The sequence below is a fragment of the Musca autumnalis genome, unplaced genomic scaffold, assembly GCF_047663935.1.
Source record: "Musca autumnalis isolate F117 unplaced genomic scaffold, ASM4766393v1 scaffold_5, whole genome shotgun sequence".
Classification (NCBI taxonomy): domain Eukaryota; kingdom Metazoa; phylum Arthropoda; class Insecta; order Diptera; family Muscidae; genus Musca; species Musca autumnalis.
This window is the reverse complement of record NW_027412088.1, coordinates 70,811,424-70,832,175: the sequence shown is the minus strand read 5'-3', so window position 1 is coordinate 70,832,175 and position 20,752 is coordinate 70,811,424. Positions and strand designations below refer to the sequence as shown.

The 20,752-nt window shown below is 35.0% G+C and overlaps 1 protein-coding gene across 3 annotated transcripts in view; it reads right to left on the bottom strand.

The window, feature by feature from the left end:
* Positions 1-20,752, bottom strand: part of Gdap2 (ganglioside induced differentiation associated protein 2) — a 291,983-nt gene that overhangs the window by 62,750 nt on the left and 208,481 nt on the right. For all 3 annotated transcript variants that reach the window (XR_012408498.1, XM_073956445.1, XM_073956446.1), the window contains one exon: positions 20,133-20,233. Coding sequence is in view for 2 of the 3 variants with exons in the window: in XM_073956445.1 (XP_073812546.1) it covers positions 20,133-20,233 (101 nt within the window). In the remaining variant the exon portion in view is untranslated. The remainder of the gene's footprint in view (positions 1-20,132; positions 20,234-20,752) is intronic.

The window sequence follows — 20,752 nt, the reverse complement described above, 5'->3', positions numbered from 1 at the left end:
TGGCTATTTACATTGGAATAAGGCAATTTAAGCACGAAACATGTGTAGTTTGTATCAATTTTGTATTTCAAAGCAATTAGAGATTCGTTATAAATTTAGAGTCCTGATATAAAGTTAAATCTGCCATAAATAAGTTTAACCTAAATTAGTTTCAAAAATATGTTCTTTGTTTCGAAACAAAGGTTTTGTATTTGTTACGTCATTTCAGTTTATTGCTTTGGAAAATTTCCACAAATGATCCTTTGTTGTTACAAAAAGGGTTTATATGTGGAAAAAGAAATAATCAAAACAAAACCAGAACACTTCTTTCTTAAACCTATTTTAAGAATGTTACAATAAAATAAAAATAAAAAAAATAAAATTATTATCTTGAAAAAAATGTGTTCCACATCAATTTCTATAAAGTCTAAGGAGCTCAATTGGAATTTCTGAAGAAACTAAGGTGTTCTACATCAATGTTTATAGAAAATAACGATATCCTTATGAATTTCCATTAAAATTTATGTGTTTAACATGAATTTCCATAAAAACTAATGAGTCCCACTTGAATTTCTATAGAAACTAATGTGTTCCACAAGAATTTCTATAGAAACAAATGTGTTCCACATCAATTCCTATAGAACCTAATGTTTTCCACAGGAAGTTCTATAAAAATTAATGTGTTTCACACGAATTTCTATAGAAACTAATGTGTTCCGGTGAAACTAATGTGTTCCACATGAATTTCTATAGAAACTAATGTGTTCCACATGAATTTCTATAGAAACAAATATGTTCCACATGAATTTCTATAGAAACTAATGTGTTCCACATGAATTTCTATAGAAACTAATGTGTTCCACATGAATTTCTATAGAAACTAATGTGTTCCACATGAATTTCTATAGAAACTAATGTGTTCCACATGAATTTCTATAGAAACTAATGTGTTCCACATGAATTTCTATAGAAACTAATGTGTTCCACATGAGTTTCTATAGAAACTAATGTGTTCCACAGGAATTTCTATAGAAACTAATGTGTTCCACATGCATTTCTATTGAAACTAATGTGTTCCACATGAATTTTCGGTGAAACTAATGGGTTCCACATGAATTTCTTTAGAAACGAATGTGTTCCACATGAATTTCTGTAGAAACTAATGTGATGCACATGAATTTCTATAGAAACTAATGTGTTAATTTCATAATGTAGAACGTTACTTTCAACGGAAATTCATGTGGAAAGCATTAGTTTCACTGGAAATTGAAGTGAAACACATTCGTTTCAATTGAAATTCATGTGAAAAGCATTAGTTTCAATGTAAATTAATGTAAAACATGAACCTATTTTTGATATATCGGAAAAGATGGCAATATGGATAGATTACATAAAGCTCCTGTTTACCGACCAGAACCGATCTACCTATGAGATGATGAGAAATGAACCGCCAGAAGGAACATCTATAACCAAGCAAGAAATTAAGTCAGCGATAAAATCCTTAAAAGTTAAAAAAGCATGTGGTCCTGACGAGATTCCATCGGAAATACTAAAGTTAATAGAGGGAGATTACATTAATATCCTGATCAAGCTATTCAACTACATATATGAGACCGGAGAATACCCAAATGATTGGCTGAGATCAACGTTTATAACGATTCCAAAGAAAAACCAACCGAAACACTGCAGTGACTATAGACTTATCAGCTTAATGAGCCATACATTGAAGATTTTTCTAAAAATAATTCATGGGCGAATATATGAGAAGTGTTAGAAAGTTATGGGTGCATCCCAATTTGGTTTTAAAGAAGGCATGGGAACACGTGAAGCTCTTTCATCCCTACAAATCCTAGTCCAAAAATGCAAAACTGTTCAAAAAGATGTATACATATGCTTTATCGATTACGAGAAGGATTTTGACGCAGTACAACATGATAAATTGATAGAGATTCTAACGTCCATTGGTATTGGACAGAATGAAATTCGATGCATAAAAAGCTTGTATTGGCACCAGACTGCACATGTGGATGTAAATGGAGAATGTACAGAAGACATAGTAATATCTAAAGGTGTGAGACAAGGATGCATATTATCCCCCCTATTGTTCAATGTCTACTGCGAAAGAATATTCCAAGAATCAATCAACGATATCAAAAAAGGAATTCTTATAAATGGTACTTTTCTCAACAATATTAGATATGCAGACGACACAACCATACTAGCTGATAGCTTTGCAGGACTGCAATACCTATTGCATAGACTGGCAGCACGCAGTGAAAGCAACGGTTTAAAGATAAACATTAACAAGTAAAAAAGTATCAGTCGGCTTTGCCGACAGAGATATACCCTCAGCCTGCATATATTGAAACAATTTTTTTTCCCCAAAATATGTATGTATTTAGGGCATTTTAAAAATTTTGGTCGTTTGAACCGATAAAAATGTTGATTAGGATTAAAGATCAAAAGTTTTGCGGAGGACATACTAAAAGGAATGGATCGACATTGACCGTTATGGAAGTGGATCAACAGCCACAACATATGGTGCCAAAGGGGATTTTTACACTCTTCGGGCTGTTTGCTCAAGAAGTATAGACTTGCCCCTAAACAAACTTTTCCCATCTTAATTGAGGCAGCGAATGCAAGTTGCTTCAACAAAAATCAAAGTGATTCGATATCAGGTCTTAAAGTGAACTTATCCGAAATTTTGTGTGGGAGGTACCGGATGGAGTGAACAAATATAGTCCATATTTGAACCTGACCTATATCTGGTAGATATATTAGGATGTGTATAGTAAAAACCAATTCGGCCACTCCCTTCAAGAGTTACCGTACGAACAATTTCTCGAACATTTTTGAACTTTTGTGGGGGAGGCACCTGAAGGAGTGGACCGATATGGCTTATCTTCAAACATAAACTAAGTTTGGACAAAATATTACTAAGACAATATTTTGGACCGAATCAGCAGATCCGTTCGAGAGTTATCTTGCGCTCCAACCACCTTACACGGTGTCTTTCTTCTTCTTTATTTGCCTATTCGTCATACGAATTTTAGCGATCAATACAATTACAATAAAAATTCGATTTTAAATAAAAATAAAAATATTAGATAAATTCATAAATTGTTCACAATATCGGCAAATATGTCTCTACTTCTGGCAGCACTTAGTAGGTATCCAACATCTCGAAATCCTGTCCATTCTTGAATATTCGCAATCCAACATAATTCTTTTCGGCCTTTAGAATTTTTTCCTTCTATTTTTGATTTTAACACGGTGTCATAGGGGTTTTTGCAACTTTCATGCTATTTTCTCAGGAAGTATGGACTTTCCCCTGATGAAACTTGTACCGTCGTATGGAGGGCAGCGAATACAACTTGCTAAAACAAAAATCAAAGCGATTCGAGAGATGGCCCTAAACTGAATTTTTCCGAAATTTTGTGTGGGAGGTACCCGAAGGAGTGGACCTATTGAGACCATATTGGAACCACATATTACTCTGGCAGAAAGTTTACACTATACAAAGTATGGACCAAATCGGTCACTCCCTTCAATAGTTATCGTGCGCACAAACTTTCCGAACATTTTTGAACTTTTGTGGGGGAGGTACCGGAAGGAGTGGACCGATGTAGCTCATCTTCGAACTTAAACTAAGTTTGGGCAAAATATTACGGAAGCCAAAATTTGAAACGAATCGGTTCATCCGTTCGAGAGTTATCGTGCGCTCCAGCCAGCAGGACAGACAGACAGACAGACAGACGGACGGACATGGCTAGATCGACTCCAAATTGTCTGAAACACATTTCGTCCAAACATACTTGGGGTCTAAAATCATTATTTCGATGAGGCACATTTTCATCGTATCAAAGTGTATATACCCTCCTTAGCCTAAAGGCTGAGGGTATAAAAAGACTAAGTACATGGTTATTTCCAAAGAGAGTATGGGTAATCAAACGCCTTTAAAAATAAAAAATATCGACGTGGAAAGAGTACATAGTTTTAAATACCTTGGTGCCACAATAAATGACAAGTGGAGCATTTCAAACGAAATAAGAAGCAGAATTGAAATGGCGAGAGAAGCTTTCATAAAATACAAGAAAAATTTTGTGAGTCATGATATCAATATAAAGTCAAAATTAAGATATCTGAAAACATATGTATGGTCAGTTTTGCTATATGGAGTCGAAATGTGGACCCTGAAGGCAGCCGACATGAAGAAGCTTGAAGCTTTCGAGATGTGGACCTACAGACGAATTCTAAAAACACCATGGACCAAGTTTGTAACGAACAATGAAGTGCTGCAAAGAATACACCAAGAAAAATAGGTTATACGTACAATAAAGAAACGAAAAACAGCATATCTTGGACACATCATGCGAAACAACAAATACAAACTATTCCAAAACATTATCCGATGCAAAATAGAGGGAAGACAGTCCAGGGAAAGAAAAGAGAAGTCTTGGATAAACAATATTCAGGAATGGACCGGTATAAATGATGTTGCAACTCTACTCAGCGAGTGCAGAAATCGACAATCTTTTGCTGAAATAATCAACAACTTATAAATACATATATATACCGAACATACTGTAATACATTTTATGTAACTGCATTGATCACCATAAATTCGTAAAACGAATAGGCAAATAAAGAAGAAGATATTAGTTTCAATTGAAATTAATGCATAAAATTATAGTTTTAATGGAAATTCATGCGAAAGTCATCAGTTTCAATGGAAATTATTGTGAAACGCATTAATTTCAATTAAAATTTATGTGTTAAATATTAGTTTCAATTGAAATTCACGTGAAACGCATTATTATACCCTCAGCATTTATGCTAACTAGGGTATATACACTTTCATACGGGCAAATGTGCCTCATCGAAATAATGGTTTTGGACCAAGTATGTTTGGACGAAATGTGTTTCAGACAATTTGGAGTCGATTGAGCAATGTCCGCAATGTCTGTCTGTCTGTCCGTCCGTCTGTCTGGCTGGTTGGACAACTCTCGAACGGATGAACCGATTCGGTTCAAATATTGGCTTTCGTAATATTTTGCCCAAACTTAGTTTAAGTTCGAAGATGGGTTATATCGGTCCACTCCTTCCAGTACCTCCCCCACACAAGTTCGAAAATGTTCGGAAAATTTGTGCGCACGATAACTCTTGCAGGGAGTAACCGATTATACCCTAGACAGACGGCAGCGTTAATTTGCATTAACTGCCTTAATTCAAATTAATTAGTGCATTATCCACATTCTTAATGCACAAAATCAAAGGAAATTTAAACTGTATTTAGGTATTTCAATATGGCAATGCTGTAAAAGAGAGCCCATATTCATGTAGGAGAGAGAGCATATTCATGCTCTGAGACACAATTTGCATTGAAAATAAATTGTCTTTTGTCAAATTTCCATGTTTAAGAAAATAAAAAAGGAAAACAAATCAGAATTTCTCGCGTTTCTTTCAAATAAGTAGTGGTCTTTCTCGAATAGAATAGCAGCTAATCGTTTTTCGCATCTATTTTTAAAATGTTTATTTTCACAAGCATTTCATTACCCACCATACCAATTCTATCGAAAATAATATCTTCTTCAAATGTTCCTTTAGAGTTTTGCGACATTTTTTAATATTAAAAAGACTCAAAAATATCGCGAATAAATTACATTTATTTTTGCATTATCGTGGTGAAAAAGTCAATGGTAGAAAGTATATTTGTTTCGCATATTTTGGCGAAATTTTGTAAAACTTTATGAAATGGTCTGCTGGGTACAACAAACAACACAAACAGCTGTTTCATAAATGCAGAAACTATCGTCTGTCAGGGTAAAAAGTTAATTCAAATTTAGGAATTTTTAATGCAAATTAACTCTGCCGTCTGTCTAGGGTATTAGATAATGTCTCAATATAGACTTAATAGGCCCACTCTTTCGGGTACCTCCCACACAACATTTCGGAAAAATTCAGTTTAGGGCCATCTCTCGAATCGCTCTGATTTTTGTTTTAACAACATGTATTCACTGCCCTCCATACGACGGTACAAGTTTCACTAGAGGCAAGTCCATACTTCCTGAGAAAATAGCCTGAAAGTTGCAAAAAACCCTATGACACCGTGTGAGGTGGTTGGAGAGCAAGACAACTCTAGAACGGATCTGCCGATTCGGTCCAAAATTTAGCGTTAGTAATATTTTGTCCAAACATAGTTTAAGTTTGAAGATAAGCCATATCGGTTCACTCCTTCAGGTACCTCCTCCACAAAAGTTCAAAAATGTTCGGAAAATTTGTTCATACGGTAACTCTTGAAGGGAGTGGCCGAATTGGTCCATACTTTACACATCCTAATATATCTATTAGAAAAAGATCAGGTTCAAATATGGATTATATTTGTCCACTCCATCCGGTACCTCAGACACAAAATTTCGGATAAGTTCACTTTAAGACCTGCTCTCGAATCACTTTGATTTTTGTTGAAGCAACTTGCATTCGCTACTTCAATTACGATTGTAAACGTTGTTTCAGGGGTAAGTCCATACTTCTTGAGCAAACATCACGAAGGGTGTAAAAACCCCCTATGGCACCATATATAGGGGCTGGAGATCCATTTTCATAATGGTCAATGTAGATCTATTCCTTTTAGTATCTTCTCCGCAAAACTTTTGATCTCTAATCCTAATGAACACATTAGTTTCAAATAAAATTTTTGTGGAACACAGTAGTTTCTATTGGAAATAATGTGAAATACATTATTTTCTATTGTAATTCTTTTATTTGTTTAACTGAGTTTCTAGAACAGAAAGTGTTGACTCGTTGGACAGTTAAAGCGTAACCACAATTGAACAATTTAACTATGGTTCAGATGTTGTTCCCGTTTTGTTTCAACAATACTCATATGTTTATTGTTTATTTATAAGAATTTACTTTTGTGTTTTTATTTTATTGTTTATGAGAAATACCAATTTTATTTAATAATCAATTATTCATCATTGGCATTTTTCACCACGATGTTATTAGACGTCGTCGTCGTCATCTTCATCACGAAGATGAAACTTTCAGTTGGAAAGGAAAGAAGACACATTGTTGCCGTTTGTTGTGTTTGTTGTCCATGATTATTTTTAGCCTGACTTCTAATCTATTTCTATTTTTAGTTCTACATTCAGTATAGAACAAACAGCAACCCCTTACTAAGACAAACAGAAGAAAAAGTGTCTGTTGTGAAAAAGAAATTGTCTAATGGCCTTAAAGAATTCAAAAGTATTTATTTCGCCCCATTAAAGGTTGAGTAAGCAAGCAAGCATTTTTGTTTAGTAAAACTGATTGTTTGTTGCCTGCTTGCACTTCATTGAGGCCATAACCTTATCATGACGAAAGCAAACGAACATGAGTGAAATTAAGTATCCTGCTGTTGACGTCATTGTCATGGCTGTGGGAAGTGGGAGAGAAAACAACTTTTTTTGGTTTGAGGTTGGGCTACTGTGTTGGGTAAATGCAATGCATGAACTTTGTCCGTTCTTTGGGTAGCCTAACATGCAGAGCAGCAGTAATGTGAGGGGTCAACGAATATTGTTGTGCGTAACACATGTCCTGTTTGAAGGCAATAAATACAATAAATTACATACAGCAGCACTTTTTTCTCTCAAATCCTTGTTGAAGTTTTTCTAATGTGAGCCGTTTGTGTGTGTGCGTATGTGTGTTTTGGTTTCATGCAAACTTTTCTCTTTGCTTTGAATTTTTGACACAAATTTATTATGAAATGTTTTAGTTTGAATTTCATTTCCGTTTCCTTGGATTTAAATCTAACATTAACTATGAATTATTAGCGTGATAATTCGATTTTAAATGTCACAATTTCATTTTTTTGTTGTTATTTATTTAGAGGCGGATGATTTGAATAATATTAATGCAAAATTATTCATAAAAATTTTCTCAATTGGAAAAAAAGTTTTGGAATACAAGTTTTCACTATTAGATTTTCATTTAGAGTGGTTAGTCATAAAACTTTGTAAATAGATGGAGGTTCGAGATGCCTTCGTGTGCTTAAAAAGTCGTCAGAGGGATGGTGGTCAGTGGGAAATATTCACAAACCTTATCACAATGCAAGGAGATCTTGTCAAACTACTAAAATGTTATTACTGTGAGCACATAAAACTGGGACAGGTACCACCATAGGCGGTTTTATTTTGGAACTCTGTTTAGAAGGCAATTCTTCGGCAAATATTAGAGTGGTCATATATTTTATGCAGCGAGTCAATAGGGATCTGGTAGAACACTTAAAGGTACTCCATTAGAACGAGTTCAGGACGTTTGTAATATTTAGAAAAAATTATCCTTCAGCCGTACACTTTAAAATCTGTGACGTAGCTTGATTATATCAGGAAGCATAGAATTATGCTTACGAAAACCATTATACGGAGTAAAAATTAAAAAAAAAACTATCCTCGAACAACCCGTAAACTGCACTTAAGCGAAAAATTTGAACATTTGTAAGGGAGATACTTGAAGGTGTGCTATGATCGTGCTATCAAAGTTATTCAAGAATTATACAACTCCTGTCACAACAAGGAGAACCTTCCACCGAGAATTTTCCTCCCCAATGACAATGTGAATATTTAGCTTTCATGTGTGTATGATGGATGATCCAGTGTAATGTTCTGAAGCTTGTTTATCTATGGAAGGAAATAAGGTAAACTTTCGAAAATGGTGACACAACAACAAAATCGATTTTAATATAGGTAGATGAGTTATGATACTTTTTGTTGTAACTCTTTGGTTTTTTATTCATATTTTATACTTTACGGTGTTCCACCTATGCGTATGATTGTCATTAATTAGACAAATTATAAAAAGAATCATACGCATGAGTGGAACTCTGTTAAGTAATACAAAATAAGAATAAAACAAGTGAAAAAGTTTTAAGTTCGGCCGGGCCGAACTTTTTATACCCTCCACCATAAAATATTCTGAAGTATCAGTCGGCTTTGCCGACAGAGATATACCCTCAGCCTGTGTATATTGAAACAATTTTTTCCCAAAATACGTATGTTTTTTTTTTTTTTTAATTTTGGGCATTTGAACCGACAAAAATGGAGATACTAAAAGGAATGGATCGACATTGACCGTTATGGAAGTGGATCTCCAGCCGCAACATATGGTGCCATAGGGGGTTTTTACACTCTTCGGTCTGTTTGCTCAAGAAGTATGGACTTGCCCCTAAAAAAACTTTTACCATCGTAAATGAGGCAGCGAATGCAAGTTGCTTCAACAAAAATCAAAGTGATTCGATATCAGGTCTTAAAGTGAACTTATCCGAAATTTTGTGTGGGAGGTACCGGATGGAGTGGACAAATATAGTCCATATTTGAACCTGATCTATATCTGGAAGATATATTAGGATGTGTTAAGTATGGACCAATTCGGCCACTCCCTTCAAAAGTAACCGTACGAACAATTTTTCCGAACATTTTTGAAATTTTGTGGGGGAGGTACCTTAAGGAGTGGACCGATATGAGTTATCTAATACTTAAACTATGTTTGGACAAAATATTACTAAGACCATATTTTGGACCGAATCAACAGATCCGTTCGAGAGTTATATTATGGAAGTCGATCTCCAGCCACTACATACGTTGCCATAGGGGGTTTTACTCCCTTCGGGCTGTCTGCTTAAGAAGTGTGGTTTTGCCCCTGAAAAAACTTTTACCATCATAATTGAGGCAGCTAATGCAAGTTGCTTAAACAAAAATCAAAGTGATTCGATAGCAGGACTTAAAGAGAACTTATCCGAAATTTTGTTTGAGAGCTACTGGATGAAGTGGACAAATATAGTCCATATTTGGACCTGATATATATCTCGTAGATATATTAAGATGTGTTAAGTATGGACCAATTCGGCCACTCCCTTCAAAAGTAACCGTACGAACAATTTTTCCGAACATTTTTGAAATTTTGTGGGGGAGGTACCTGAAGGAGTGGACCTATTGAGTCTATATTGGAACCTCATCTAAGTCTGGTACATATTTCACGATGGGCAAAGTATGAACCAAATCGGTTGCCCCCTTAAAGAGTTGTCGTGCGCACAAATTTTCCGAACATTTTCGAACTTTTGTGGGGGAGGTACCGGAAGGAGTGGACCGATATAGCCCATCTTCGAACTTAAACTAAGTTTGGGCAAAATATTACGAAAGCCAAAATTTGAACCGAATCGGTTCATCGGTTCGAGAGTTATCGTGCGCTCCAGCCAGCAGGACAGACAGACAGCCAGACAGACAGACGGACGGACATGGCTAGATCGACTCCAAATTGTCTGAAACACATTTCGTCCAAACATACTTGGGGTCTAAAACCATTATTTCGATGAGGCACATTTTCATCGTATCAAAGTGTATATACCCTCCTTAGCCTAAAGGCTGAGGGTATAAAAATCATAAAAAATTTATTAAATCGGTCGGGAATCTTATATAGGGCTAAATCAAAGTATGGACCTATGCTTTTGGTGGACAATTTAAAAAGGGGGATGGCTATACAAAAGCTTGGAGATGTTTTGTGATTACTAGGAACCTCAACTCTCAAATTACAGATACTTCGGTCAAACATTTTAGCTAAAATTCTCAAAATACCGAAAATCGTGAGGTACCGTTATGTGTGGGCTATACCAAAACATGGACCTATGTTGACGGTTGTTAGTGGAGATATTTTGTGACGACTGGGAATCCCAAACGTGAAATTACAGGCAGTTCGGTCATAAAATGTAGCTAAAATCCACAAAATACCGAAAATCGGGAGATACCGTTATATGGGCACTATACCAAAACATGGACCTATGTTGACAGTTTTAGGTGGAGATGTTTTGTGATTACTAGGAACCTCAACTGTCAAATTACAGGTAGTTTGGTAAAAAATTGTAGCTAAAATCTTGAAAATACCGAAAATCGGGAGGTAGCGTTATATGGGGGCTATACCAAAACATGGTCCTATGTTGACGGTGTTTAGTGGAGATATATAAAATGGGGGCTATACCAAAAAGTGGTCTGATATAGCCCATCTTCGAACTTGACCTGCCTATGGAAAAAAGACACTCGGGTGCAAAAATATAGCTCTCTAGCTCAATTATTGCAAACGCTAGAGTGATTACAACAGACGGACAGACGGACATAGCTAGATCGTCTTAGAATTTTATACTGATCAAGAATATATGTACATACTTTATATGGTCGCAAATGATTAGTTCGATGTGTTACAAACTAAAAAACAAACTTAATATACCCTTCATACTATGGTGGAGGGTATAAAAACCTAAAAGTTAAGACACAAAACATTGTATAACTCATTTATTTTTTAACCGATTTTATTGTTTTTTCCTTTTTGTGAGCTTACTTAATTTCCATTTTCGTAAGAATAAATAGTTATATTGTATGATGGCGGTTGGGAAATTTCTTAGCTTATCAAAGAAAGAGAATAGTTAGTTTTTCAAAAATATTTTTATTGTTCATTAAAATCTCCTGAAACTTCAATACACTTAGTCCAACGCTTTTCTAGCAATTCTATCCTTTGATTAAAATAGTTTTCCTCAAGGTCTTCAAAATAGTGGTTTACAACTGTAATTGCATCTTCATTTCAGGTAAAACGCTTGCCAGCAAGGATTTTTTTAGATTTGGGAACAAGTAAAAGTCACTGAGAGCTAAATCAGGAGAACAGGGTGGGTGGTCAAGCAACTCGTACTTTAATTTGTTGATTTTAGCCATTGTTAAAACACACTGTTAAAACACTCTTGTGCGCTGGTGCGTTGTCTTGATGAAAAATTATTTTTTTGTGTTGTAAGCCAGGACGTTTTTCTCGAATTTGTACATTTAATTGATCCAAAAGGTTGGAATAGTACTCTGAATTTATTGTTTTACCCTTTTGCAGATAGTCAATCAATAAAATACCTTTGAAGTCCCAAAAAACCGTTGCCATAACCTTACCAGCCGATTGAATTGTTTTTGCCTTCATTGGGGCACTTCCTCCAGCTTCAGTCCATTGTTTGGATTGTTCTTTTGTCTCTGGAGTATAGTGGTGGATCCATGTCTCATCAACAGTTATGAAACGACGCTTAAAATCCATTTTATTTCGCTTAAAACGATCCAAGCAAGCTTGAGAAGTGTTCATTCTTATGCGTTTTGGATCGACTGTTAACAAATGCGGCACCCATCTTGCAGAAAGCTTTTTCATCTGTAGTTCTTCATGCTAAATTAAATGGACTCGATCATTTGAGATGCCCATGATATTAGCAATTTCACGCACTTTTATTCGTCGATTATTTAATACCATATCATGCACTTTGGCTACAATTTCTGTTGTTGTTGCTGTTTTTGGACGTCCACTACGTAGTTCATCTTCAATGCTTGTACGACCACGTTTAAATTCAGCAACCCAATTTTTTACTGTTGCATATGCAGGAGCACTTTCACCTAACACATTCACCATATCATTCTGAATTTCTTGTCCCGATAAACCTTTTTTATGTAAATATTTAATGAGAGCACGCATTTCTAATTTTTCCATTGTAAAAAATTGCGGATGTGTCTTTTTTAAACACCTGTTTCTATATGAAAGAGTCGCAAGATCGAAACAAAATTTAACATGTGTTTATAACAGAGATGGAAGTTTCCAAAACACTTAACTTTTTTCTGTTTATACCGCGTTTTTTGTGCTAGGCTAAGAAGTTTCCGAACTGCCCTCGTATTATAGAACACACATTTGCGCCTTCCCCAGCATAAATCTAATTACAAATTTAACCCAAGAAATTTAACCCATCGAAGAACAACAGGATTTCTCATAGCATACGAGTAGGTCATTTCATAAAGTCCAGTTGGTCCTCAGTACGATTTATCTAAAAGTACCACAGGGTCTTTCTTAGAAGTCCAACAGGTCTTTTCACAGAAGACATTATTGACTTCTAATGGAAAACAAGTAAAAAAGTATCAGTCGGCTTTGCCGACCGAGATATACCCTCAGCCTATGTGAATTGAAACTTTCATCTACGGATACATCAAATGTATTTAGGGTCTTTTCAGAATTTTGTGGTCATTTTTGGACATTTGAACTTGCCGACAAAAAATTGGATTAGGATTAAAAATTGGATTAGTGACAGTTTTTAAATATTGGGAGATGTACCGGAAGTTGTGGATCGGTATTGCACATCTTCGACAAAGTTTGGACAAAATATGACTAAAACCAAATTTTGGACCAAATGGGTTGATCAGTTCGAGAGTTATCGTGCTCTCCAACCGCTACATATGGTGCCATAGGGGGTTTTTTACACCTTTCGGGCTGTTTTCTCAAGAAGTATGGACGTGCATTGCATTCGCTGCCATAGTAATTGAGGCAGCGAATGCAAGTTGCTCCAACAGAAATCAAAGTGATTCGACAGCAGGGGCTCAATTCTTGTTCTATGAAAATTTGAAATGAAAACTTTTATAAAGGAAATAAATGTCAAATGGAAAACTTTATAAAGAAAATATTTTTTAATTTTATATTTTCATGGAAAATTAATACAGCCCCAGGTCTTAAAGTGAACTTATCCGAAATTTTTTTGTGGTACCCGATGGAGTAGACAGGTTGCGTCCATATTGGAACCTCATCTAAGTCTGTTAGAAACTATACGATTGACCAAATCGGTTACTCATTTCAAGAGTTTTCGTGCGTACAAAATTTCCGAACATTTGCGAACTTTTGAGGGGGTGGTACCTGAAGGAGTGGACCGATATGACCCATCTTCGAACTTAAACTTATTAGTAACATTACACTATATGCATAACATTTTCAATAAATTTGAATTGTAAATTTTTTCAAATAAAGGGTTTTCCTATTTTACCTTTACATTTATTAACACATAAGTACAAATTATTTAAATAATAAAAATATATTTTAATCGATGTAGTATATGTAAATAGAATCTCGAAAACATGTATATATGTACGTAAAAAAACAACTGTAAATAAATTGAAAAAAAAAAATCGAACTTAAACTAAGTTTGGACAAGATATTACGAAGGACAAATTTTGAACCAAATCGGTTCGAGAGTTATCGTGCGCACCAGCCAACCAGACAGACAGACAGACGGACGGACGGACATTGCTAAGTCGATTTCAAATTGTCTGAAACGGATTTCGTCCAAACCATTAGGCATTGAGGCACATTTTTTAATTTTTTTAATTATTTGTCATTTTATAACGGAAAATTTGGAGAAAAACGGGATTTCTTAGATTTTTACATTTTAACAAGAATAACTTCTTTGTTTCACAACGAATTTATATTATTATAGGTTTTGCAAGGCGCCATTTGACGTACTTAGTACAGTTCGACGTACGACCATGTGTTGCGTTGTTTACAGAGACTTGGTTCCACCTTTGCGTATGATTGTCATTAATTATAAAAATAATCATACGCAAAATAAACAAGTGAGAAAAGGCTATAGTCGGTACGGGGCCGACTATGTGATACCCTACACCACTAACTCTGTGAATAACACTGTGCAACATTTTTAAGGTGATCTTGTGCAAACAATTCGAACTGAAGATTTTTTTAAAGTACAGACCCAAACGCCAAGAAACACTAGTTGGGTTTTGTTGTGTCAGATCCAGCTCGGATTTTATGGCCCCATCTAAACATGGTTAAATATTGAGTTTTTAAAGAAATTCGGGGCTATATCTCTGAAACCAATGCGAATCTTCTTCTGACCTCTGAAGCAAATTTGTAGATAAGGACAAGAAAACAATATTTGGAGAAATAATGAACTCGAAAAACTACATTTATTGCCTCAAATTTCAAAATATATGCAAAAATACCACACCGCATCGCACCGTATCTCCAAAACCGTTAATTTTGTCTGAATATTTTCTTTTGGAAAAATATTCCCTGGAATGTAATACACAACTCTTCAGAACACGTCATTGTGGTTAAATGCCTCTGTCCCTTTGTTTTCAGTACATTTCTCAACGACGATTTAATAAAAATGTCAATAATGTAGTGAAATCCGAAATGCGAGAGTAAACTGTTGCTGTGAACTGTGTTTAAAATACTTGTTGTAAAAGATATGATGCAAAATACCGCTGAAACAACATGAAGTAAGCATTTTAGAGTTTCAGAATGTTCTAAAGAATTGTTGAGAACTTTATTTGGAAGATTTTTGCAAAAGGTTACTTGGTTCAACTCCCAATAGTTTAGCCGATACTGACAAGAATTTCAGCAATTATGTAAAATTTTCTATATTTTATAGATTTTGATGCCCTAGATGGAGTTTTTCTTATGTGGTTTCTTCAAAAGATAAGTTCTACTAGTTTAGGGCTACAATATTTCTAAAGACAGCAAGACCAAATTCCTATTCGTTTCCGAGATAAAGGCCTGATAAATGCAAAAAAGTGTAGATTTAGCCCGGTTTAGATGAGGCCATAAAATCCGAACTGGATCTGACAGGACAAAACCCAACTAAGGTTTTTGTAGTCTAAATATGTACTTTCAAAAAATTAATACTAGAAGTTGTTTGCATTTTCAGTGTTGCATAGTGTAATCTTTTCACTCGAAAACATTTCTTTTATGGAGATACGAACGTTTTCACCAATCTGGCTTTTATACCAAATGACTTAAGGCGAACTGAACCAAAATAATTAATATTTAATTTTATATTTGACTACTGTCGACATCAAGAACATCAATAGGCTTCTTATCTCTGTGATCGTGATGATCCGATCAAAATTCCGACCTGTAGTGTGATTGCAGAAAAAAGGGATGCATTAACGACTATTAATTGACTACCTACTATTATTATTTGACTACCTACGCCAACCTACTGTGCATAATTTCAAAGATGGGATTTTCTATTTTCTTAGTCAGGCTCTGATTTTAGAAGGTCCCCAACCAAAGGTGTGATATCCGTCATTATTATTAAAATCGCAAAAATGAGAAGTTGGGTTTTATTAGCGACTATTGCGAAATCTTCGTTGTTAGACCACCTACGACAACCTACATTACATTGTTGTAAAGGTGATATTTTATACTTTCATTGCCAGGTTTTGCTTTTGTAGACCCCTTATAGACGCTGAGATATTTGCTTTGGAATAAAATGTTGACTTTTTCTCCAAATAAAGTTTTTGCTCATTCCGACACCTAAATATTACCCGACCATCATCAAAATCAATAGGCTTCTTCCTCTGTGAGACCCTCATTAACTCTCGAAATTTCGTGACGATCCGATCAAAATTGCGCCCAGTAGCGTGATTTCCAAAAAAAAAAAAAATGGAAAAATGGGATGTATTATCGAATATTGCAATATCTCCGTTATTTGGTCACCTACGCCGACCTAGTTTGCATCATTGTAAAGATGGGATCTTCTACTTTCATATTTAGGCTTTGCTTTTGAAAAGTCCCCAACCAAAGCTGTGATATACGTCATTATAACTTAAAAATGAAAATTTGGGTTTAATTGCGACTATTGTGATATCTTCGTTGTTTGATCACCCACGAGAACCTACTTTACATCGTTAGAAAGGTGATATTTTCTGCTTTCATTGTCAGGTTTTGCTTTTGGTATACCCCTTAAAGAAGCTGAGATATTAGCTTTGGAAAAAAACGTTGTCTTTTTATCCAAATAAGTTTTTTGCCTATTCCGACCCCTAAATATTATCCGACTATCACCAAAATATTATCCGACTATCCCCTCCGGGACCCCCATCAACACCCAAAATTTCGTGACGATCCGATCAAAATTGCGACCTGTAGCGTGATTACAGGGTTTAGATGGACAGACGGACAGACGGACGGACGGACTGACGGACGGACACACATAGCCAGATCGACTCAGCTCGTCGAGACATTCATTTTGATATACATAAGTATGGGTCTACGACCATTATTTCGATGCGTTACAAACTTTTTGGTCAGAACCAACTTATAATACCTACACCACTATGTGGGGAGGGTATAAAAATTAAAATGTGAATGAAACAAGTAAGAAAAGTCTATAGTCGGACGGAGCCGACCATGGGATACCCTATACCACTATCACTGGACGATCGCTCTCCACGGAACTTCTTTTTAATGATTGTGAAAATTAAATTATCAAATATCAGAGATATAATGTATAACACTTATGACCAAAACCAAAAAGTTATCTAGCATGACAAAGACAATTTTGTAGCAGGAAAGGAAAATTTAGTTCACACAAACTAAAATGTAATGAAACGCACTTATGTAGTACTACTACTTCCGTTGTTTAACCGCTACTTTATTGAAATTTTTACCAATTTCACACAAAAGTTTCAGTCCATTTAACCCGCTAAGTATTATCGGATCTTCACGTTGGTTTGTACGCTTTTTCTTCATAATAAACTCAAACTTTGTTTAAAATTTTGCGGGTTATTATTTTGACCTACAGAGCCGCTACAAAATTGGTTAAAATTTCGTTTTTGGTCCATTTCATCCTCTGATCATTTCACGATCATCACCAAAAACTGATCACTTCTATTCTGGCCCGAACCCAACCTCCTTAAAAAATTCGTTACAATCGGTCCATAATTGCGGCCTTAAGCTTGTTTACAATTTTTCATGGACGGACACACACCGCTAAATCGCTTTATCTCGTCGAGATATGAATTTTGGCATACCAAATAAGGGGTCTAGGACGAATATTTCGTGGTGTTATATAAACTTTTGGAGAGACAATATGTAGCATGGGATAAAAATGTGGTTCTCTACACAGAACCCATTATATATTAGGCAGTAGGTCCGTTATCTAGCAAACACTTTATTGCAATTTACATCAGAGGAAAGGTCAGTAGTTTTTTCCATATGTGGGCTACTTTGCGAAATATATATGTCCTCAAGGAATTAAAATATCGACCAAAAATAAAATTTTTATATTTTTCATACAAACGTAATGGTCCATTTCACCCGCTAAACAATATCAGATCATCATTCAAAATTTTAGGCATCTTTGTCGACCTATACTCTTACCCGGTGCAAAATTTCGTGACTATTGATGTATAATTGCGACTTCTAGCGAGTTTATTATTACACTACAAACAATTAACGGAATATATTAGGCTGTAACTCTGTTATCTGATCATGCACACCAACATAATTGGCATCAATTGAAAGGTCAAGCGTTCCACTTTCAAGTATATCTCACTTGTCCGGAATGTCACTTCCAGGAATTAAGATATAAGCTGCATATTAAAAATTTTCACAATTTTCACACAAAAGTTTTGATCCATTTAACCCTCTAAATATTATCCGATCGCCATCTCAAATTGCCAGCTTCTCCTTTGTGATATAATCTTACCTTATTTAAAATTACGCGTTGATCGGACTATTATTGAGACCTACAGAGCCTCTAGAAAATTGGATAAATATTATGTTTTTGGTCCATTTCACCCGCTAAATATTTCACGATCATCACCAATAAGAATAGGGATCTATTCTGATCTGAACCCGACCTCCATACAAAATTTCGTGGCGATCGGTCCATAATTGCGGCCTGGAGCGTGTTTACAATTTATAATGGACAGACGGACGGACGGACGGACGGACTGACGGACGGACACACATCTCAAAATCGCTTTATCTCGTCGAGATATGAAGATTGGTATACCACATTGGGGGTCTCCGACGAATATTTCGCGGTGTTACATGAATTTTTACCAAAACAAACTTATAATACCCTTTTCCACATTGTGGTATAGGGTATAAAAACCAAAATATTAAAACACAAGTAAAACATTATTTTACTACTTTTAATTTAATTAATTTCTCGTTATAGTCGAGCCTAATGATCTATGGTTTTTTGCAAGTGAGAAAGGAAAACCGAAAATTCGAACCCACACAACCACTAATGTATGTGACTAGTTTCGCTGTTAGTAGGCAGCTGGCTCATCAGACATATAGGGTTGTGTAGTGGCTTCTCTGTCGTTGAACATTTCTTCTTTTAAATGCAATATGTGTTTACGGTGACGGATTATTTTATTACAGTTTTTATTACGCTATCAGGCAGGCTCGCTTTTTAACGGTCATAAACTTTTCTCGCCCAAAGGATAATTATAACATTTTTGTCAGCTTTTACTATTAACAAATGCTTTATTTACCCAAAAACTATCATTTTTTATTTACCCTAGAAGGTTAACCAGACAAGAACAATTGTAGTAGTATCAGTACGGTAGGTACTACTACTATTGTTCTTGTACTAGTAGATAAATCAGTACCTGCATAAAAAATTCTTCGAAATATCTATGAGTCATTCTGCATTTACGACGTGAATATTGTTCTCTTCAGTATGGCATTGACAGTGTGATACGCAATGAGATATAAAGATTATGTTGGCTATCACATCATACCTACATAAATAATATCCTAATGAGTGTTCAAGTAGGAGGTCATCGTCAAAACTTTGTTACGAATATCGGTTGCAAGATTATATATCAAAGCATGGTTCTTCCGATTGTCTGGTTACCCAAAAATTTGTAACAATTTTTATAAATTGTTACAGAATGTTGTCAGTTAATATAATTTTTTGACATTTTTTCACCGAGAACTTGCAACTTTTTACAGGAGAAAATTTAGTTTTTTTGCAACATCTTGTAAGTACACAGACACACATTATATTTGACAATTTTACAGATACTATTTAGTTAAAGTCAAAAATGGAAATATTTTTTTAATACCGATCTTTGCTCTCTACTCTGTATTCCTAATCCACTTCTTAGGTTAGGTTTATACAGGGTATGGAACCTACCCGTGCCCCTGAAAAACTTGTCTTAGTATATTATGAAGCGTTCTTATGTCCCCCCGATAATAAATTTTTCTTAATTGTTGCAAAAAAACAAAATATGAGCAAATATCATGAATATTATTTTCATCCAATTTGTTTACAGTGTGAAAGTAATACTACGATACATATTCATTTGATATTCCATATTTAAATAAAGTAAAACAATACCAAAGACAGTATTTCAGGCATGAAAAGATATGAATTCATTTAACAAATACAATTTTCAACAAAGCGCGCAACTCTTCAATGACGTCGTTGTAAAATAAATTTTTTCTTTTTGAAATTAAATTATTCGCAACAATATGATACTAAATTAAACTACACACATATATATGTATTTATTTTAACGACTTGTACTTACCTTTCTTGATGCTCCAACCCCTCAATGCCATCGGCGACAACACTTTCGTAGACACCATTACGTGGTCTGTCGCCCAACAAATGTTGGCGATCCAAATCCGCCTGAAAAGTAGGTAATAAATAACACAGACATTTTATTGTAGGTAAATTGGAGAATTTTATGCAAGTTTAAAAAGAAATTAATAATATTGGCAGAGTAATAAATAAAAATAATATCCGAAAAAACAAATTGCTTTTTATAAATTTTTGCGATTTCTTCATTCAAGTTGGCATTACTAATTGTGTTGTGTAAAGCTCTTTTGATACATTCTTAACTATTGTTATAAATGTGAAAGCTTTCTGTCAACTTTCGGTGTACGTTGCGAAGAAAAGCACACATTGTTGTATGCGTAAGTATGTGTTGTATAACAGTTATTCTGTTTCCGTTTGTTAAATATTCGAAAAAAATTCGAAGTCGATTTATATTGTCATGGAAACTACAGTATAACCTAAAAGAATAGATATAGGTTGATGTTATGTTAATGTACGTTTTTGAGGGCAAAATTAGCGGCCATTTATTGATTGACATATGTACATACAAATCGGTTCTTACTACGAAAAAGGAATATGAGATATGTTTAA